This window comes from Molossus molossus, unplaced genomic scaffold (assembly GCF_014108415.1).
Source record: "Molossus molossus isolate mMolMol1 unplaced genomic scaffold, mMolMol1.p scaffold_m16_p_1, whole genome shotgun sequence".
Lineage (NCBI taxonomy): Eukaryota > Metazoa > Chordata > Mammalia > Chiroptera > Molossidae > Molossus > Molossus molossus.
The window spans coordinates 186122270-186136403 of record NW_023425344.1 but is presented as its reverse complement, the minus strand read 5'-3'; the positions used below and the strand labels follow the sequence as shown (position 1 = coordinate 186136403).

Below are 14134 nucleotides of genomic sequence, written 5' to 3'. Positions count from 1 at the left end.
TATCTATGTATGTCTGAAAATCGAGACTAAAAACGATATTAGCGGCAATGAAGTTTAAGTGATCCCGAAAGAAAAGGGCAGAGTGTCGTAAAATGTAAATGGCAATAATAAATTTGAGAAGTTGGACTATTTTTTGTCTGTCTCTTTTGAAAAGTAGCTATACGCACATTCATAAAGTGGATGCGTAGTTTTTAAATCACCATTAGATTTTATGCTATGACCTAGGTAATTAAAATATAAAAATAAATATCACATTAAGGAATCCTACTGCTGAAAAGAACCGCTGAGATCATCTAGACTCTGCTGCCTGTTCCCACCTTACTTGGTTCTAATGAGAACACCAAGGCCAGCAAGGCCAGTGCCCTGTCCATAGATACGTGGTTGGCTAATAGTGGAACTAGGTTTCGACTCCCAGCTCTGTCCTCTTGCTCCTTGTTCAACTGCTCTGACAGCCCTGTCAGTGATGGGCGCACTCTGACCTCCACAATTACATGAAGCCTTAGACATTAGCTGAGTGTGGGGGAGAGAGAGAGAGAGAGAGAGAGGGAGGGAGGGAGGAGGGGAGAGAGGGAGGGGGAGAGAGATGAAGAGCGTGAGGAAGAGATCTCTGACAACTTTTTACAGTTCTTTAGAGACTTGGGTGAACACAGGCTCCTGATTTTCTCATTGACGTCTGAGCACATCAAGCCCCATGAGCTGGACATGGTCTTGGCTTTCAGTGAAGGGGTGGAGTAGTTTTCCCTGAGGCACCCCATCCAATTGGCCAAGAGTCCAGCAAAGCCAGAGCCAATGCCAGCACCAGCAAAGGATGACCAGTTATCGCCATCGCCTTCTTACAGTCAATCTTTGCTGAAGTGGTAGCACCATTAGAACACCTTCCTATAGTCTTTCAAACTCGTCCCCTGCTCCCCAACATGCTCATTCATTCAGTCACCTCACGAAAGACAACTGGATTCACAGACCCTATACATGCAATTAACTAGATAAATATTTGCTCTCACAAGAAAGAAATGACTATATATAGTATTCTTACTAGAAAGTAGGACATGAAGATCAGTAAGGTTAACTTTTGTGTCATTACTACAATAGTGTTTATATTTAAAGGTCCCCAATTGATTAGTCTAAAAGTAACAGAGCCCTCCTCCCCACTTACGTACTAGGATTTTGTTTCTTCCACTGATTGAATCGAAGGGTTTCAGAGTAAGTGGTTGCGATTATGGGCTCTAAAGTCAGACAGGCTTAGGCATGAATTCTGCTCTGCCTCTGTGTGCTCCTCACAAGGTACTTAACTGGGATAGACAGAATAATGTCTCCATCCCTCCCGAAGAGTCTCTCCCCTAATCCCGGACCTGTCAATATGCCACCATAAATGGCAGGAGGGACTTTGCATATGTGATTAAATAAAGGCTCTTAAAATAGGGAGATTATCGGTGTGGGCCCAATGCAATCACAGGGTCTTTAAAAATGGAAGAGGGGAGGCCCTGGTCCAAGGAGATGTGACTATGGACACAGAAGTCGGAGTCTTGGGACAGCCGACTTTGAAGATGGAGGAAGGGACCCCAAGCGCAGAAAGAAAGACAGCTCCTAGAAGCTGCAGGGCAAGAAAATGGATTCTCCCTTGGGGCGTGGAGAAGGAACAGCCCTTGACTTTGTCCCAGTGACACCCATCTGGGCCTTGTGACCTCCAGACCTGTAAGGTACTGTATTGGTGCTGTCTGCGGCTCCCAGGGGGTGGTACTTTGTTAAAACAGCAATAGCTAACTGATGCTCCTTCAACACCTGTGCCTCCACCTAGACCATGGTAAAAAATAAAAGTATGTGCCCCAAAGGGCTCATATGAGGAGGATTATATAAGAGAATGTAAATAAAACACTTCAGTGATTGGCAGAGATTAAGAACTCAATCATTCACTGTCATTATGCATATGACATCATCATATAGAGTAGGGATTTATCCATTGCTGATTATGATAAATGGCGATTCCATCAAGTGTAATTCGTGTATCGTAATAATACCTCACATGTAAGCAGCACTTACTTTGTTTTTACAAAGCACTCTCACCTCTGCTGTCTCATTTGATGCTCGTTATCATTTTGAGTCCAAGATGAGGGGACAGTGCTTTCCCTGGGTCACGCAGACAATGCTGCTGGCCAGAGCTGGGATCTAGGTCATCTGATTCTAAATACAGTAGGCTGCCAATGTCACCATATAGCTTAGAGAAATACTCACAGAACGCAGTATGAAACAGAAATGCTGCCAGACGATGATGGGGTTGTTCATCACACAGCAGACCATTCCCCTGTGGTGTTAGCCAGGGTTTTCTGCCAGGGCCGCAAGCCCTTGTTTCTTCAAACTCAGCCCGAGCCCTTTCTGTAATGCATCTAGTCAACTGTGCAAAACACAAGGGGAAAAAGTCCATCCTGACCACAGCAGGCAATCACCTTACGCCCTGAAGCATGAAGTTTGATTGCCCTTATCTCAGTTTATCATTAAATCAAAAAATGTTGCTCTGAATGCTGACCCAGGACTCCACTTATGAAATGATATAGGCCAGTCAGCAGAAATAAGTGAGTGCCCTTTTTCTTTCTTAATTTCTGATCTTTCGCCAACTGGGGAAAAAAAAAAAGCCCCCTCAGTTTTGAGCAGATTTTATTACTTTGTTTGCTCTTTCATGAGCTAGCCAGGAAGCCTTCAGCTCATAACCGTTCTCCGGGTGCTGTAGGCAAAAGGTTTCAGATCGGCTACCCAGGGGCTGCCCACGCTGGCCTTGGAGCCCCGTGCCTTGCTTGGGTGACAGTCGGTGCTGTGGCTATACTAAAGCATTGTTTCTCCAAGTGTGGTAGAGGTACAAGACCGGGCACAAGCCCCTTGCAGTGTTTGTTAAAAATGGCAACTTTGCCCTGGCCAGTTTGGCTCAGCGGTTAGAGTGTCGGCCCGCAGACCGGAGAGTCCCAGGTTAGGTTCCCGCTAAGGGCATGTACCTCAGTTGCAGTTTGTCCCTGGCCCCGGTTGGGGTTGTGTGGGTGGCAGCCACTCGATGTGTCTCTCTCACATCCATGTGTCTCTCTCTCTCTTCCTCCCTGTCTCCCTCCCACTCAATCTCAAGATAAATGCAAAAATGTCCTCTAGTGAGGATTAAAAAATGCCGACTCCTGGGCCCCGTTCCAGACCCATTGGTGCCAGGGCCCTGGGAATTTGCATTTTCACCCTATATGATTCTGATGCATTTTTTTTTAATATTTTTTTTTCTTTATTGATGTTAGAGAGAGAGAAAAGGAGAGGGAGAGAGAGAGAGAGAAACATCGATGAGAGAGAACATCGACTGGCTGCCTCCTGCATGCCCCCCACTGGGGATCGGGCCCACAACCTGGGCATGTGCCTTTCCAGGAATTGAACCGGCGACCTCTTGGTGCATGGGTCGATGTTCAACCACTGAGCCACACTGGCCGCATTTGAACATTTGAGGACCACTGGTAGAGATCAAAGATGTGGGCGATGGCAGGAATGGTTTAGAAGTGTGCCTGAATTCCCAGAGGCCACTAACATAGAACACATGCCCATCATCTACATTTGTCCTTCAACACCACCAACAGCGGCAGCCAGATTTCTGACATCATGAATCTGAAACAGCTGAACTCTAGGTTAGGGATATGCAATTAGGCGTCAGGGTCTGGGGTAAATCTGCAAACCACTGGACCTCTCCAGCCAAACTTCCCTTTCCAATCCAGCTGAGTCTGCGGCGTCATGGGTGGGGGTTGGAGGGTGGCTGGTTGTGAAACTGGCTTCCAGGTTTATGTACCAGTTAAAGAGGTGATACGATCACAGGTAAAGAATAGCACAGTATAAGGGGTGAGCACGTGGGCTCTGGACCCAGACTGCACTCACATTTATTTGATAGACACTGGGATCTATACAGCACTCACTGCATGCCAAGCACTACTTACTCTCAATGCTGTACAAATATTAATTCATTTATGTTCACGACAACCCTACCAGGTAGGTACTACCATCATCACCCACTTTTTATACAGTGAAACTGAGTCTCAGAGATGTTGTGTCATTTGTTCAAGATCACACAGCTTATCACTCACGTAGCCAGTGCCCACAGAACAAAAAGGTGGCTTCAGAGTTCTTGTCTTTTTTGTTTTTGGTACATGCCCCTAGCGGGAACTGAACCCAGGACTCTCTGGTCTGCACGTTGATGCTCCAACCGCTGAGCCAAACCGGCCAGGGTGCCTTGTCCTTTTTAAAAAAAGTTTGTAAAGATGTTCTCAAGGATTTTTTAGAGAGAGAGGACAGTAGAGAGAGATAGAAACATTGATGTGAGAGAGAAACATCAATCGGCTGCCTCCTGCATGCTCCTTACTGGGGATCGAGCCCACAACCCGGGTATGTGCCCTGACCAGGAATCAGACCAGGACCTCTCAGTGTACAGGATGACGTTCAGTGCACTGAGCTACACTGGCGGGGCAAGAGTTCATGTTATTAACCCCCCTACTACGCTGTTCCTCAGGGATCCAAGTCCCCGGGTTCCACCACTCATCAGCTGTTCAGCCCTGGGGAAATCACTCAAATATCTCATCCCTCAGTCTCCCCTGTGTAAAACAAGGCTATTATTAATAACAGTACCCACTTCACAGAATGCTGATCAAATAATTTAATATATGCATTTAACTGAGTATCAGGCACATAGTAAGCACTCAATAAATGCTAGCTCTTAGCTATTAGTCCCACACTCTCAGGGGCAGTGTGAGGATTAAATTAGACCACATATGTAAAGCACGAGGCGCAGTGCCATGGCGCTAGGCAAGCAGTAATGCTGGCTGTTATTATTAGTCCCGTTGAGCCACGCCAGGTTATTTTAGGTCCTGTCTGGAAGGCAACTGTGCTCAAAGAAGGGGGAGGGAGCATGCCCTTCACTTCAAAACGTAACTGGGTGGGAGCCAGACTAATTACTAGACTCAACAGGTTCTCTGCTGTACGTCCCTGGAATATTCCTGAGAAGTCCCTGATATTGAACTTGTGGAGGCTTAGTCCATTTCCCCCACTGACCTATTTTATAATTTCTGATTGATCTTTCATTCGCAGCATTTCTTCAGACTTGAGAGTCTTCTCGTAGACTGTCATGTAACTATTAACTTGTAAAAGACTTAAATATACAAAGAGAAATAAAACTATTGGGGTAATTCTTGGCAAAGCAATTGGCTTAATTATTCTGTAGTGTAAATGTTTTCGTTCTACTTTTTCTTTATTATGTGTTCTAATAAGCATGATTATACTACACCAAACTTCCAGTCTTTCCTCCCACAAAGCTTATCAATTCCACTATTAAAAATAATTTTTTTCTTTATTAATTTTAGAGAGAGAGGAAAGGAGAGGGAGAAAGGGATGGAAACATCGATGAGAGAGAACATCAACTGACTGCCTCCTGCAAGCCCCCAACTGAGGATCAGGCCCACAACCTGGGCATGTGCCCTGACCGGGAATCGAGCCGGCCACCTCCTGGTGCATGGGTCAACGCTCAAGCACTGAGCCACACTGGCTGGGCTCAATTCCACTATTAAACTTAACCACTGGTAACTTATATTTTATGTTAACTCAAGGGGTTAATGAAGTCTTGGAAGCAATCCTGATACCCAAACAGCATATCTTGGAGTAGGGATGGACATGGAGGGGAGGAGGGAGAAGGTGAGGAGGCTGGGCACGTGGGGTGCTAGGTAGCCACTGATGGGGGATGAGTTTGTCCCGAAAGCCCAGATCCAGAAAGGGTGCCGAATCTCCGGGACTCTCAAGGATGGGGTTTTCTAAAAGGAAGTACTAGTACCTTCCCAAATCACTTACAATGTTTTCCTCCCTATCATGAAAAGACATCAATAGCTCCAACCTCGTTTCTTACACAGTCTAAGAGCCACCATAGGCTACAACTGCAATGTAACAAAAAGTTTAACTTAACTAACAAATTTACTGAAATACTCGCTGCACATCTACGATGTGTCCCTCACTCTGCTGACTCCCAGGGGTGTGCAGGCCGCCTAGCCGTGTGGGCTGTCGACTAACGAGCACCTAGAGTCCAGCTCTTGCCATTCGCACAGTTTCAACAAGTTTCTGCTCTCTCGTCCATCTCCACATTCCCTCCTCCCACCACCCAAATCCCCGCATAGACGCGATGTATTCTTTATTACAGTCCATGTCTAGAGTCTTTTCAAGTGAAACAATTCAAAAAGGAGGAAGCCTATGAGGCAGCAACCTTCTAGTTTGGTTCGCTGCGGGAGAAACCATCTTCCCAAGAAATCTGAGGCAAATCACGCCATCCTCTGAAGTGTTCACATAACGCTGAACCGTTGGGCAGTGGACATGGGGTGGGGGGTTCAGTTCTGATCCTGGAACAGTTACTCACTAAAACATCACAAGATTGATCCCGTTCATTCTGATGGCTTAAGCAGCGGAGCTGTCCACTGAATGGCTAAGTACAGTAGACCAGAGACACTGCCAATGAAAGATCAATCAGAAATGAGAAATATTTGTGGACTGCATGGCAAACTGCCTCTTCACACCTGAAACTCAAGTCTGTCCTAGGTTAGGACTCAAACGTGGACAACTAACCTCCACCCCCACCCCAGGGCCTTTGCCTAAGCTGTTCTCTATGCCTGGAATGCCTTCCTTCTCATCACCTCCCCCACCGCCCCTCACTGTCCACCTGTCCAAATCCTACCTAGTTCAAGGACCAGCTCAAATATCAGTGGCTCCACAAAGCCTTCCCTGACCACCCTGGCCAGAAATAACCTCTCACTCCTCTCAGTTTCCATAGGTCTGTGTGTATACTTGTGACACTTAAAACACTTGCCATTTTATTTTGGCTAAGTGTTGGCCTCGCCTTTTCCATATACCCCTCAGTAAGACCCTTGAGCTCTGGAACTGGGTCACGTTCCTCTCTGAACCCTCTCCCCACCCTGGCACCTATTTGTACAGCTCAGACACTTGGTAAAAGTTAGCTGGGTGAACAAATGCTTCCCCAGCAATGGCAAAAACAGAAACATCCTTTCTGTGACATTCTTTATTTATACTGTAAAAACAGTGCATTCTTTATGCCTCCCTCTGCCTCCCTCCTCCTGTAGCTTTAAAAATATATTTATTCTATCGACCGATTACCCAGGAGAGGTCTGGGGACTTACTGATAGATGTAGACAACTCTGCAGACCTACAGAGCTCCCTGAGACCCTTAGACTGGGAAAGGCCTGGGCCAGTGCAGACTCCGGGGGAGTCTGAGCCCCTGGCTCGCTGACAGCCGGCACCTGGGGAATGGAAGTGTTATTTTTCTCAAAGAGCTTCATCTGCTCTGGCTCCTATGTGCCAGTTCCCCGGCGAAGTCGAAACTCCAGACTTTATTTTTACATACAGACTCCAATAATAGGCTAAGTAATTGCAGATCATCCTGAGGCCTTATTATACATGTACTGACACACTGGACTTTTGAAAACCCATATTTCCATCAACATAAATATATGTTGAAGACCTTACATTTCAGCATTATTGTAGTGGTAATGTGTATTTGCTTTTCTTCCCTTCTACAGGGATCCTGAACAAGAAGAAAAAATAAATGCTGATGCATGGGTGACAATTTCTCCACCACGCGTCTGAGGACTCACAGAGGTAAAAGGATTCTCTCACAATCATAACGAAGAAAAATGCCTATTACCACACAACGCACAGTTAAACTTCAGGAACACACTTTCCCTCCTGGTGCCGCGAACGCGCCAACAGCTGCTGCTCACTGTCTTTGCGGATGGGCCCATAAATTCTCCTGGGAAATGGGACAAGGATACATAATGGGTCTTCACCTGCCAAGACCAGGGAAATGAATGTCACTCGCACCCCGATGCAGAAGCGCTGTGTGCTGGAGAGTGATGAATATTGCCATTTGTCCTCTGCCACTGTGATTTTGGACAGGAAAGCCGGACGTGGAGAAAAACGGTGGGGGGAGATGACGGCTCTAGGACACTTGAAAAGAGGGCGTGTCATAATTATTTGGCCAACAGGAATAAAAATGAAAGAAGAGTGCAATGATACCACTCAGTTCAGAGAAAGGTTAACGTGGAAGAGCCTACCTATGGGGTAGATATCGTTTCCTTCAGTAGCAAATTTTTCTCAAACTCTGACTCTTACATTGAAAAGCAAATGTTGGAAATACCGGGGGCTCAGAAAACTGCAGGGCTCCTGTGCCTGGAGACAGGTCAGGGCAGCGGTTACAGGTAAGGCAGACCTGTTGCAAGTCGCACATACCTTCCTGCTGTGTGACCTTGGGAAAATGACTTGACTTCTCGGGTGTCTGGGCTTCTTTTCTGATAATGCACTGATGCTAACAGAACCTACCTCATGCAGTTGTTTGGAGGGAACATGATACAAGAAAGATAAAGATCTTAGATGTTGCCTAGAATTTAGTCAGCTGACCAACAGTAAGTGGCTGCCTGTTTCTCCTCCTCCTTTTCCCCTCCTCCTCATTCAGAGGGGACCACAGTTCTGCCACGCTGAAGCAGCCTTTTGGGATCCTGATTTTAAGCTATATATTAAGCCAAAAACTCAGAAAGAACCTTTGATCCTACTCCCCCTCCCCCAACCTTTTCTGCCGAAGAGACTCAGACAGATAACCCAGCTTCAGGAAGGAGATTTCAGGCTATTTACCTTAGCCAAATTCGAATTAAGTATGGTAAATAAGAGGGCTTCCAGGCAGGGGCCTATTAGCTAGACACCACCTGCGCCCCATTGTTCCTGGTGACCTGGCAAGGACTTTCCTGATACGTGTGTTCCCCTCTTCCTCAATGACCCTAAATCGACCATTCTCCCTTCTGACATCTAATACCCATTCTACCCCTTTATCCTTTGTCCAAAAGTGTCTTCTGTACCCCATATTGCCTCACTGTGTCTGCAAGTTTCATGCCTATGTGAATTACCCGTGCACATGTATTACAATTTGATTTTCTCCTGTTAACCTCTCTGTTAATTTGATGATTAGCTCGGCCAGAAGAACTTGCGAGGAAAAGCATTTTTTTTTTTTTTAAGTCCTGACCATATCATCCCAGCTGTTTTGTGGCTGATTTCATTAGTAAATATTAGGAAAAGAAGCAAGAATACTATCTCCCGCCAATACACGAGGCTCATCAAACTCCCCTCCCTACATCAAACTCTAAGGGCAGGACTTCTAATTATAAAAGTTGTTTTTTTTTTAAGGTTGGCAATGTAACCTAACAAATATATCCACCTGATTCATGTCCTTCTTGCTTTAATATGCCCTGACTACTGCAGCAGATCTCTTACTGAGGAAGAAGAAGTAAACAAACAAAACAAGTGATAGAAAGCATTGAGCACTACCCGACACGTGTCCCGGATTTAGGCACAGCACATGTTCTTTCTGAAAAGGGATGAAGCTGCAACCTGTTCAGTTCCCCGAAGAACTACACAAGGTCTTTTCTGTTTTCAGCCTTTTGGGATCACAAGCTATAGGATGCTTCATTTTTTTCTTCCTCTTTTCAAATAGAGTGAATTCTGAAGGTCGAGGATTGAGTGGTGTCTGAATGGCTCCTTCTAATGGTGCCGCTTTAATCGTATCAAGCCTCAGGAGGTTTCCCGGTGGGTGTGTAAGTCTGGGACAAGCCCCCTCTTCCTGGAACACACCAGTTCCAGCCAGCCTTTCCGCAGGTGTGCCCCCAGAGCTGGATGAGGGGCCCAGCACAGGTTGCCAAACAATGGAAACTTCCCGTTCTGGGTGTTAACTTTAGTTACCACAGCCAGACAATGTTGCCAGTGGTGTGGAAGAACAAACTGCTGTAGCCAGCTGTGCTGTTCACAGTCGGATGGATTCTGTGTAGCTCCAAATGGTGATGGAGCCAGCAGCCCGTTGTAGCCAAGGACAGGATGATGGATGATCTACATACTGTGTCCAAGTAGAGAGAATGGCAGAAGTTCACTTCAGGGTTGTTAAAATGCTAATTTGGGGGAGTTCACAGAAGCTTAATAGAAAAGAGAAGTTTGAGAACAAAGTCCACCTCATGTGGTACCTACGTGGGCCACTCGTTTGACCGCCTCTGGCTGCGCACACAGCTGCCTTTCGAAGCAGACTGTTTGCTGGTTTTCCTGTTGGGATGAATGGAAGCAGCTTCAGTTATCAGCTGCTCAGCCACTGTCATCAGGGGCTGAAGAGGAAAAGTCAGCCAGACAACAGCCACCTCAACTGAAAAGGATTATGATAGGCTCACTACTACGTGATTTTTATTCCCTCTGCATGTCATGGGAATAAATCAAAACACACTTTTTTTTCCAACTGGAAGTTGGCAGCACTTCACAACATGAGCAGGAACCTCAGACTTGGGCTTTAGTAGATTGTAATGCGCTTCGTCTCCATTCATGTGAGATGGGAAAGTGAGGTCTCCCACTCGAATGACACGTTGAGTACATGACTTACACCTACAGTACATTGGATTATTGGTGTTAAAAGCAGGAAGGCTGGACCTCTGTAAATATTAGGTGTAATTAATCTTGGTTTAAATTTTCTAGGAAAAGGAAAGCATATTATTTCTGGCCTGGTGGTATGTGCTGCCATTCTCTATTTCTGTTCATTCTTACTTAAATGGAACATACAGAAACATGTCTGCCTCACCTGGTGTTGGAACATTGGCTAGCATAGCTCCTTGCAAAGGATAATGCTCAATAAATACTGAGTGGTTGGCATACCCCAAGTGCCTCTTGCTTCCTCTAGAAATGAATCTAGAAGGTGAAGGTTTAAAGTCTATTCATTGAAATAAAAAGTAATATTTTATTCTGCAATATGCTAAGGGAGGAGTTCACCTCCTATGGTTATACCAATAACGGTTAGGCATTCAGCCAGGCTCTTTACTCTGCACAAAATGCATCAGAAGGGTGAAAAATGACCCCATTTCACATGCATTTTTCACTCTTTGTATCTTAGTGAAATTCACATGCAAGAACAATGACTAAGCTAATTACCAAGATTCATTATGATATAGCAGCAAGAAGTGAAGAACTTCCCCAGCTTCAGTAAGTCCTTAAAAATTATGGGCGTCTTTTGTGAATCAGGGCTCTACTCCTGCCTACTTGCCTGCGCGCCTTTCAAGCAGCAGCAACCACAGCGCCGGATTCAGGGGCCCACTTACCCAGAGCAGTTACTGGACAGATCCCTCCCATGCAGCAAGCAGCCACTGAGCCACTGAACTGAAGTCCACTGGATTTCTAAGTTGCCCTCCCTGGACTAATAGGTTTGCGTCACAGCCATCTTTCAAATCTATCAAACCAGGCGAGGAGACATGACCAAAACAACAAAACAAAACAAAAACAACAACAAAAAAACAAAAACAAGGAAGAGGGCAGAATGCCCACAGATCTGACTCAAACTCGAATGAACCAGATGTTTGGCTTTGGGGAAGTCACAATATTCCTGGCACACTGTCCTGCATCCCAGAAAGGTTCCCTCAAAAAGGTAATCTATGTAGCGCCCCCAGAAGAAAGGAGGACAGGTAGCAATATTCTGCAGGAACCAATAAGAAGCAGTAGTTGGTGGTTAATCTAACTAAATGTGCCCGTGGAGGAAAATGGTCTGCTAAACAACACATTTTGGAAATCTGAGTGTTACTTCTTTAACTGTCTTTCGAAGGGCACATTCTAGAGACTTGAATCAAAACACAAACACTCAATATAGAAAAATAAGACTCAGCAATGGCTGAGCTATACTTATCTTCAGATGTTTAAATTCATGATAATATAGGCCCAAATCTCAGAGCTTATCTGGCAATTTCTATTTATCTAAGCCAGTGTAAACGTTTGTGTAGTATTTGCCAGCCTGACAGAATATGCCTGTCACTCACTACACTAAACATGACTACACACAACTTAATTTCCTGAGTTGGACAGCTAAGAGAGCTAAGGAATTTTTTAACAACATGTATAAACCAGCATTAAGATCTATTGTTTCAACTGCCGACAAGGATAGTAAAATCATCATCTTGAGCTGTCTGAGATAAGATTTCTCAATTCTACTAATAAGAAACCTTGAAAAAATTCTCCAAACAAGTATTCCTCCTACTCTGAGAAACAGAGGTTAATCCAATTTAGAAAAATGTTAAGCCTTTCCCTAGGACTTCAGCCTTGAAATAAACAAAACAATCTACTCCATCACCCCAAATATCGGGTAAATACTGCAGACTTAAGATTCTTAGCTGGAAGTTCTGGGGGAAATTGCCCTAGACACTTATTTTCCCTAGAAACAGGAAACATTACCATTATTTTTATGGGAGAGTAGCCGCCTGTAGAGGTGGACATAGGTCCAATTACTGTTTACAAAGTCTATATATCTACAAAAATGATCCACTGTCCCTTCTGCGTGGAAATCCCCCAACTGAGAGCGGTGAGGGGTTGGGATGCTGGAACTTGGGTTCCTGACTGGTCACCTCAGAACAGGGAGCTCTCCCCAAGCTTCCTCTAATGCTGTAATTAACACCCCTACTTCATCCCGCGTTAGCTCCAAGGCATTGAGCTTTTCCCAAGTTCAGGATTTAAAAATCACCTGACAGCACTGGTTGCGAGGGTCGATTTAGCAGAAAAATTTTCAAACCGCGTTCTCATCCACACCTTTAAATCCTTTGTGACCTTTCATTTCAATCCAAGAGTTAGACACGACAGAGGAAGCGTCCCCCCCACCCCCTTCCCCGAGTTCCCCCAAGGCGGCGACTGTATCAGTCTCCGTAGCCCAGGAACAAACATCGCTGTCAAGACTGGAAATAAAAGTTTCCCTACCTTCCTCCTCACCATCCCTGTGCCAGCGGCTGGCGACGTGAGCGGAGGCTCCCTCCCGGCCGCAGGACGCCTCTCGCCGCCTGAGAAGGGGCTCATGCAAAATTGACTCTTCCTTATTTGTTTCCATCCATAATTGATGGGTAGATGAGAACGTAACACATCTCAGCGCCGGGCTCTTGCCGCCTGGCGGAGACCCTGTCCAAGACGCTTCCGTAAATCATTTCCAGCCCGAGAACAAAGCACGGAAAGTTGCGGGGGAGAGTGGCCGGGGAAGAAACCCCGGCGCCGGGTGGGAGGTGGGGTGGGCGGCGGGCAGCTCCGGGCCCCAGAGCCCATCCGCCGAGCGCTCTGTCTGCAGGGGCAGAGGGAGGGTGGGCAGGGGCCGCCCTCTAGGCAGGAGCCGGTGCTGAAGCCTGGAGGGTGGAGGTGGCCGAGTCCCCCGAGCTCCCGCTCCAAGGCACCGGGCGCAACAACCGGGCGCACTGACAGGTAGCGAGTGCGCTGGAAGCTGCCAGGTCTCTGCCGCTGCGCTGCGCCCCTTCGCCAGGCGCCGGGCAGCGCTGCCCGATTCCGGCGGTCCCAGCGCCGGCTACGGGGCCGGCGGGCAGAAGGGGGCAGCCGAGCCTGCAGCCGGCTCCGCTGGCCTCAGTTCAGTCCTTTGCTGGCTGGAGACGCTGTGCCCAGCACCGTAGCAGCCTGGATTGCCCCTGAGAATGTACGGGGCAGCGCGGAGCTGGCGCTGCCTGGCAAGAAACTTTTACTTGCCCCCTTCTTCCGCTATTTTTCCCCCAAGGGGGTGCACAGTGCAGGGGGGCCTCCAGGTCCACTTGCCCCTCCCCCCAAGCTCCCAGTTCTGCCAGTTTTGACGGGTCCGCCAAACCTCTCCAGCCTTCTGCACGTCCCTTGCACGACAGGCGGAGAAACCTGGTTAGAAAGGAAATCAACTCTCCGGTGACCACGCACACACACGCGCACACTGGCTGCGATCCGGGCTCGGAGGATCTAGGTCCGAGCCCCACCGGGCGCCCAGAGCATTAGCATATTTTCACAAGAGGGTCTTACCTCATGGGGGGAGGCTGGCAAAAATAAAGCTTGTCACGTGCAAGGAAAAAGAAAATAAAGAAAAAAGAGAAAACAGACATATATATCCCTCTGTCTCTTCAGGTCTTGGCTCCCTGGATATAAGCCTGAAACTCGCCACCGCCAGTCCTTGCAGCAGCGTCAGCAGCAGCAGCAGCGGCGGCGGCGGCGGCGGCGGGACGAAGCAGGAGCAAAACAAATCGAGGCACGGCAAATGGTGTAATTCGATCCATCTCCAAGTCAATCCGTCAGG

General features: G+C 47.0%; 1 protein-coding gene across 3 annotated transcripts in view; it reads right to left on the bottom strand.

Annotated features, from left to right (window-relative positions):
• The window catches only part of SEMA6D (semaphorin 6D), a 55011-nt gene extending 41114 nt beyond the window's left edge, over positions 1-13897 (bottom strand). For 2 of the 3 annotated variants that reach the window (XM_036270643.1, XM_036270660.1), the window contains exon 1: positions 12802-13349. In XM_036270643.1, the coding sequence (XP_036126536.1) occupies positions 12802-12928 (127 nt within the window). In that variant the 5' untranslated portion in view covers positions 12929-13349. Of the gene's footprint in view, positions 1-12801; positions 13350-13863 lie in introns of those variants that run through there. The other variant, XM_036270652.1, reaches the window with a different exon arrangement.
• Between the last annotated feature and the right edge of the window lie 237 nt (positions 13898-14134).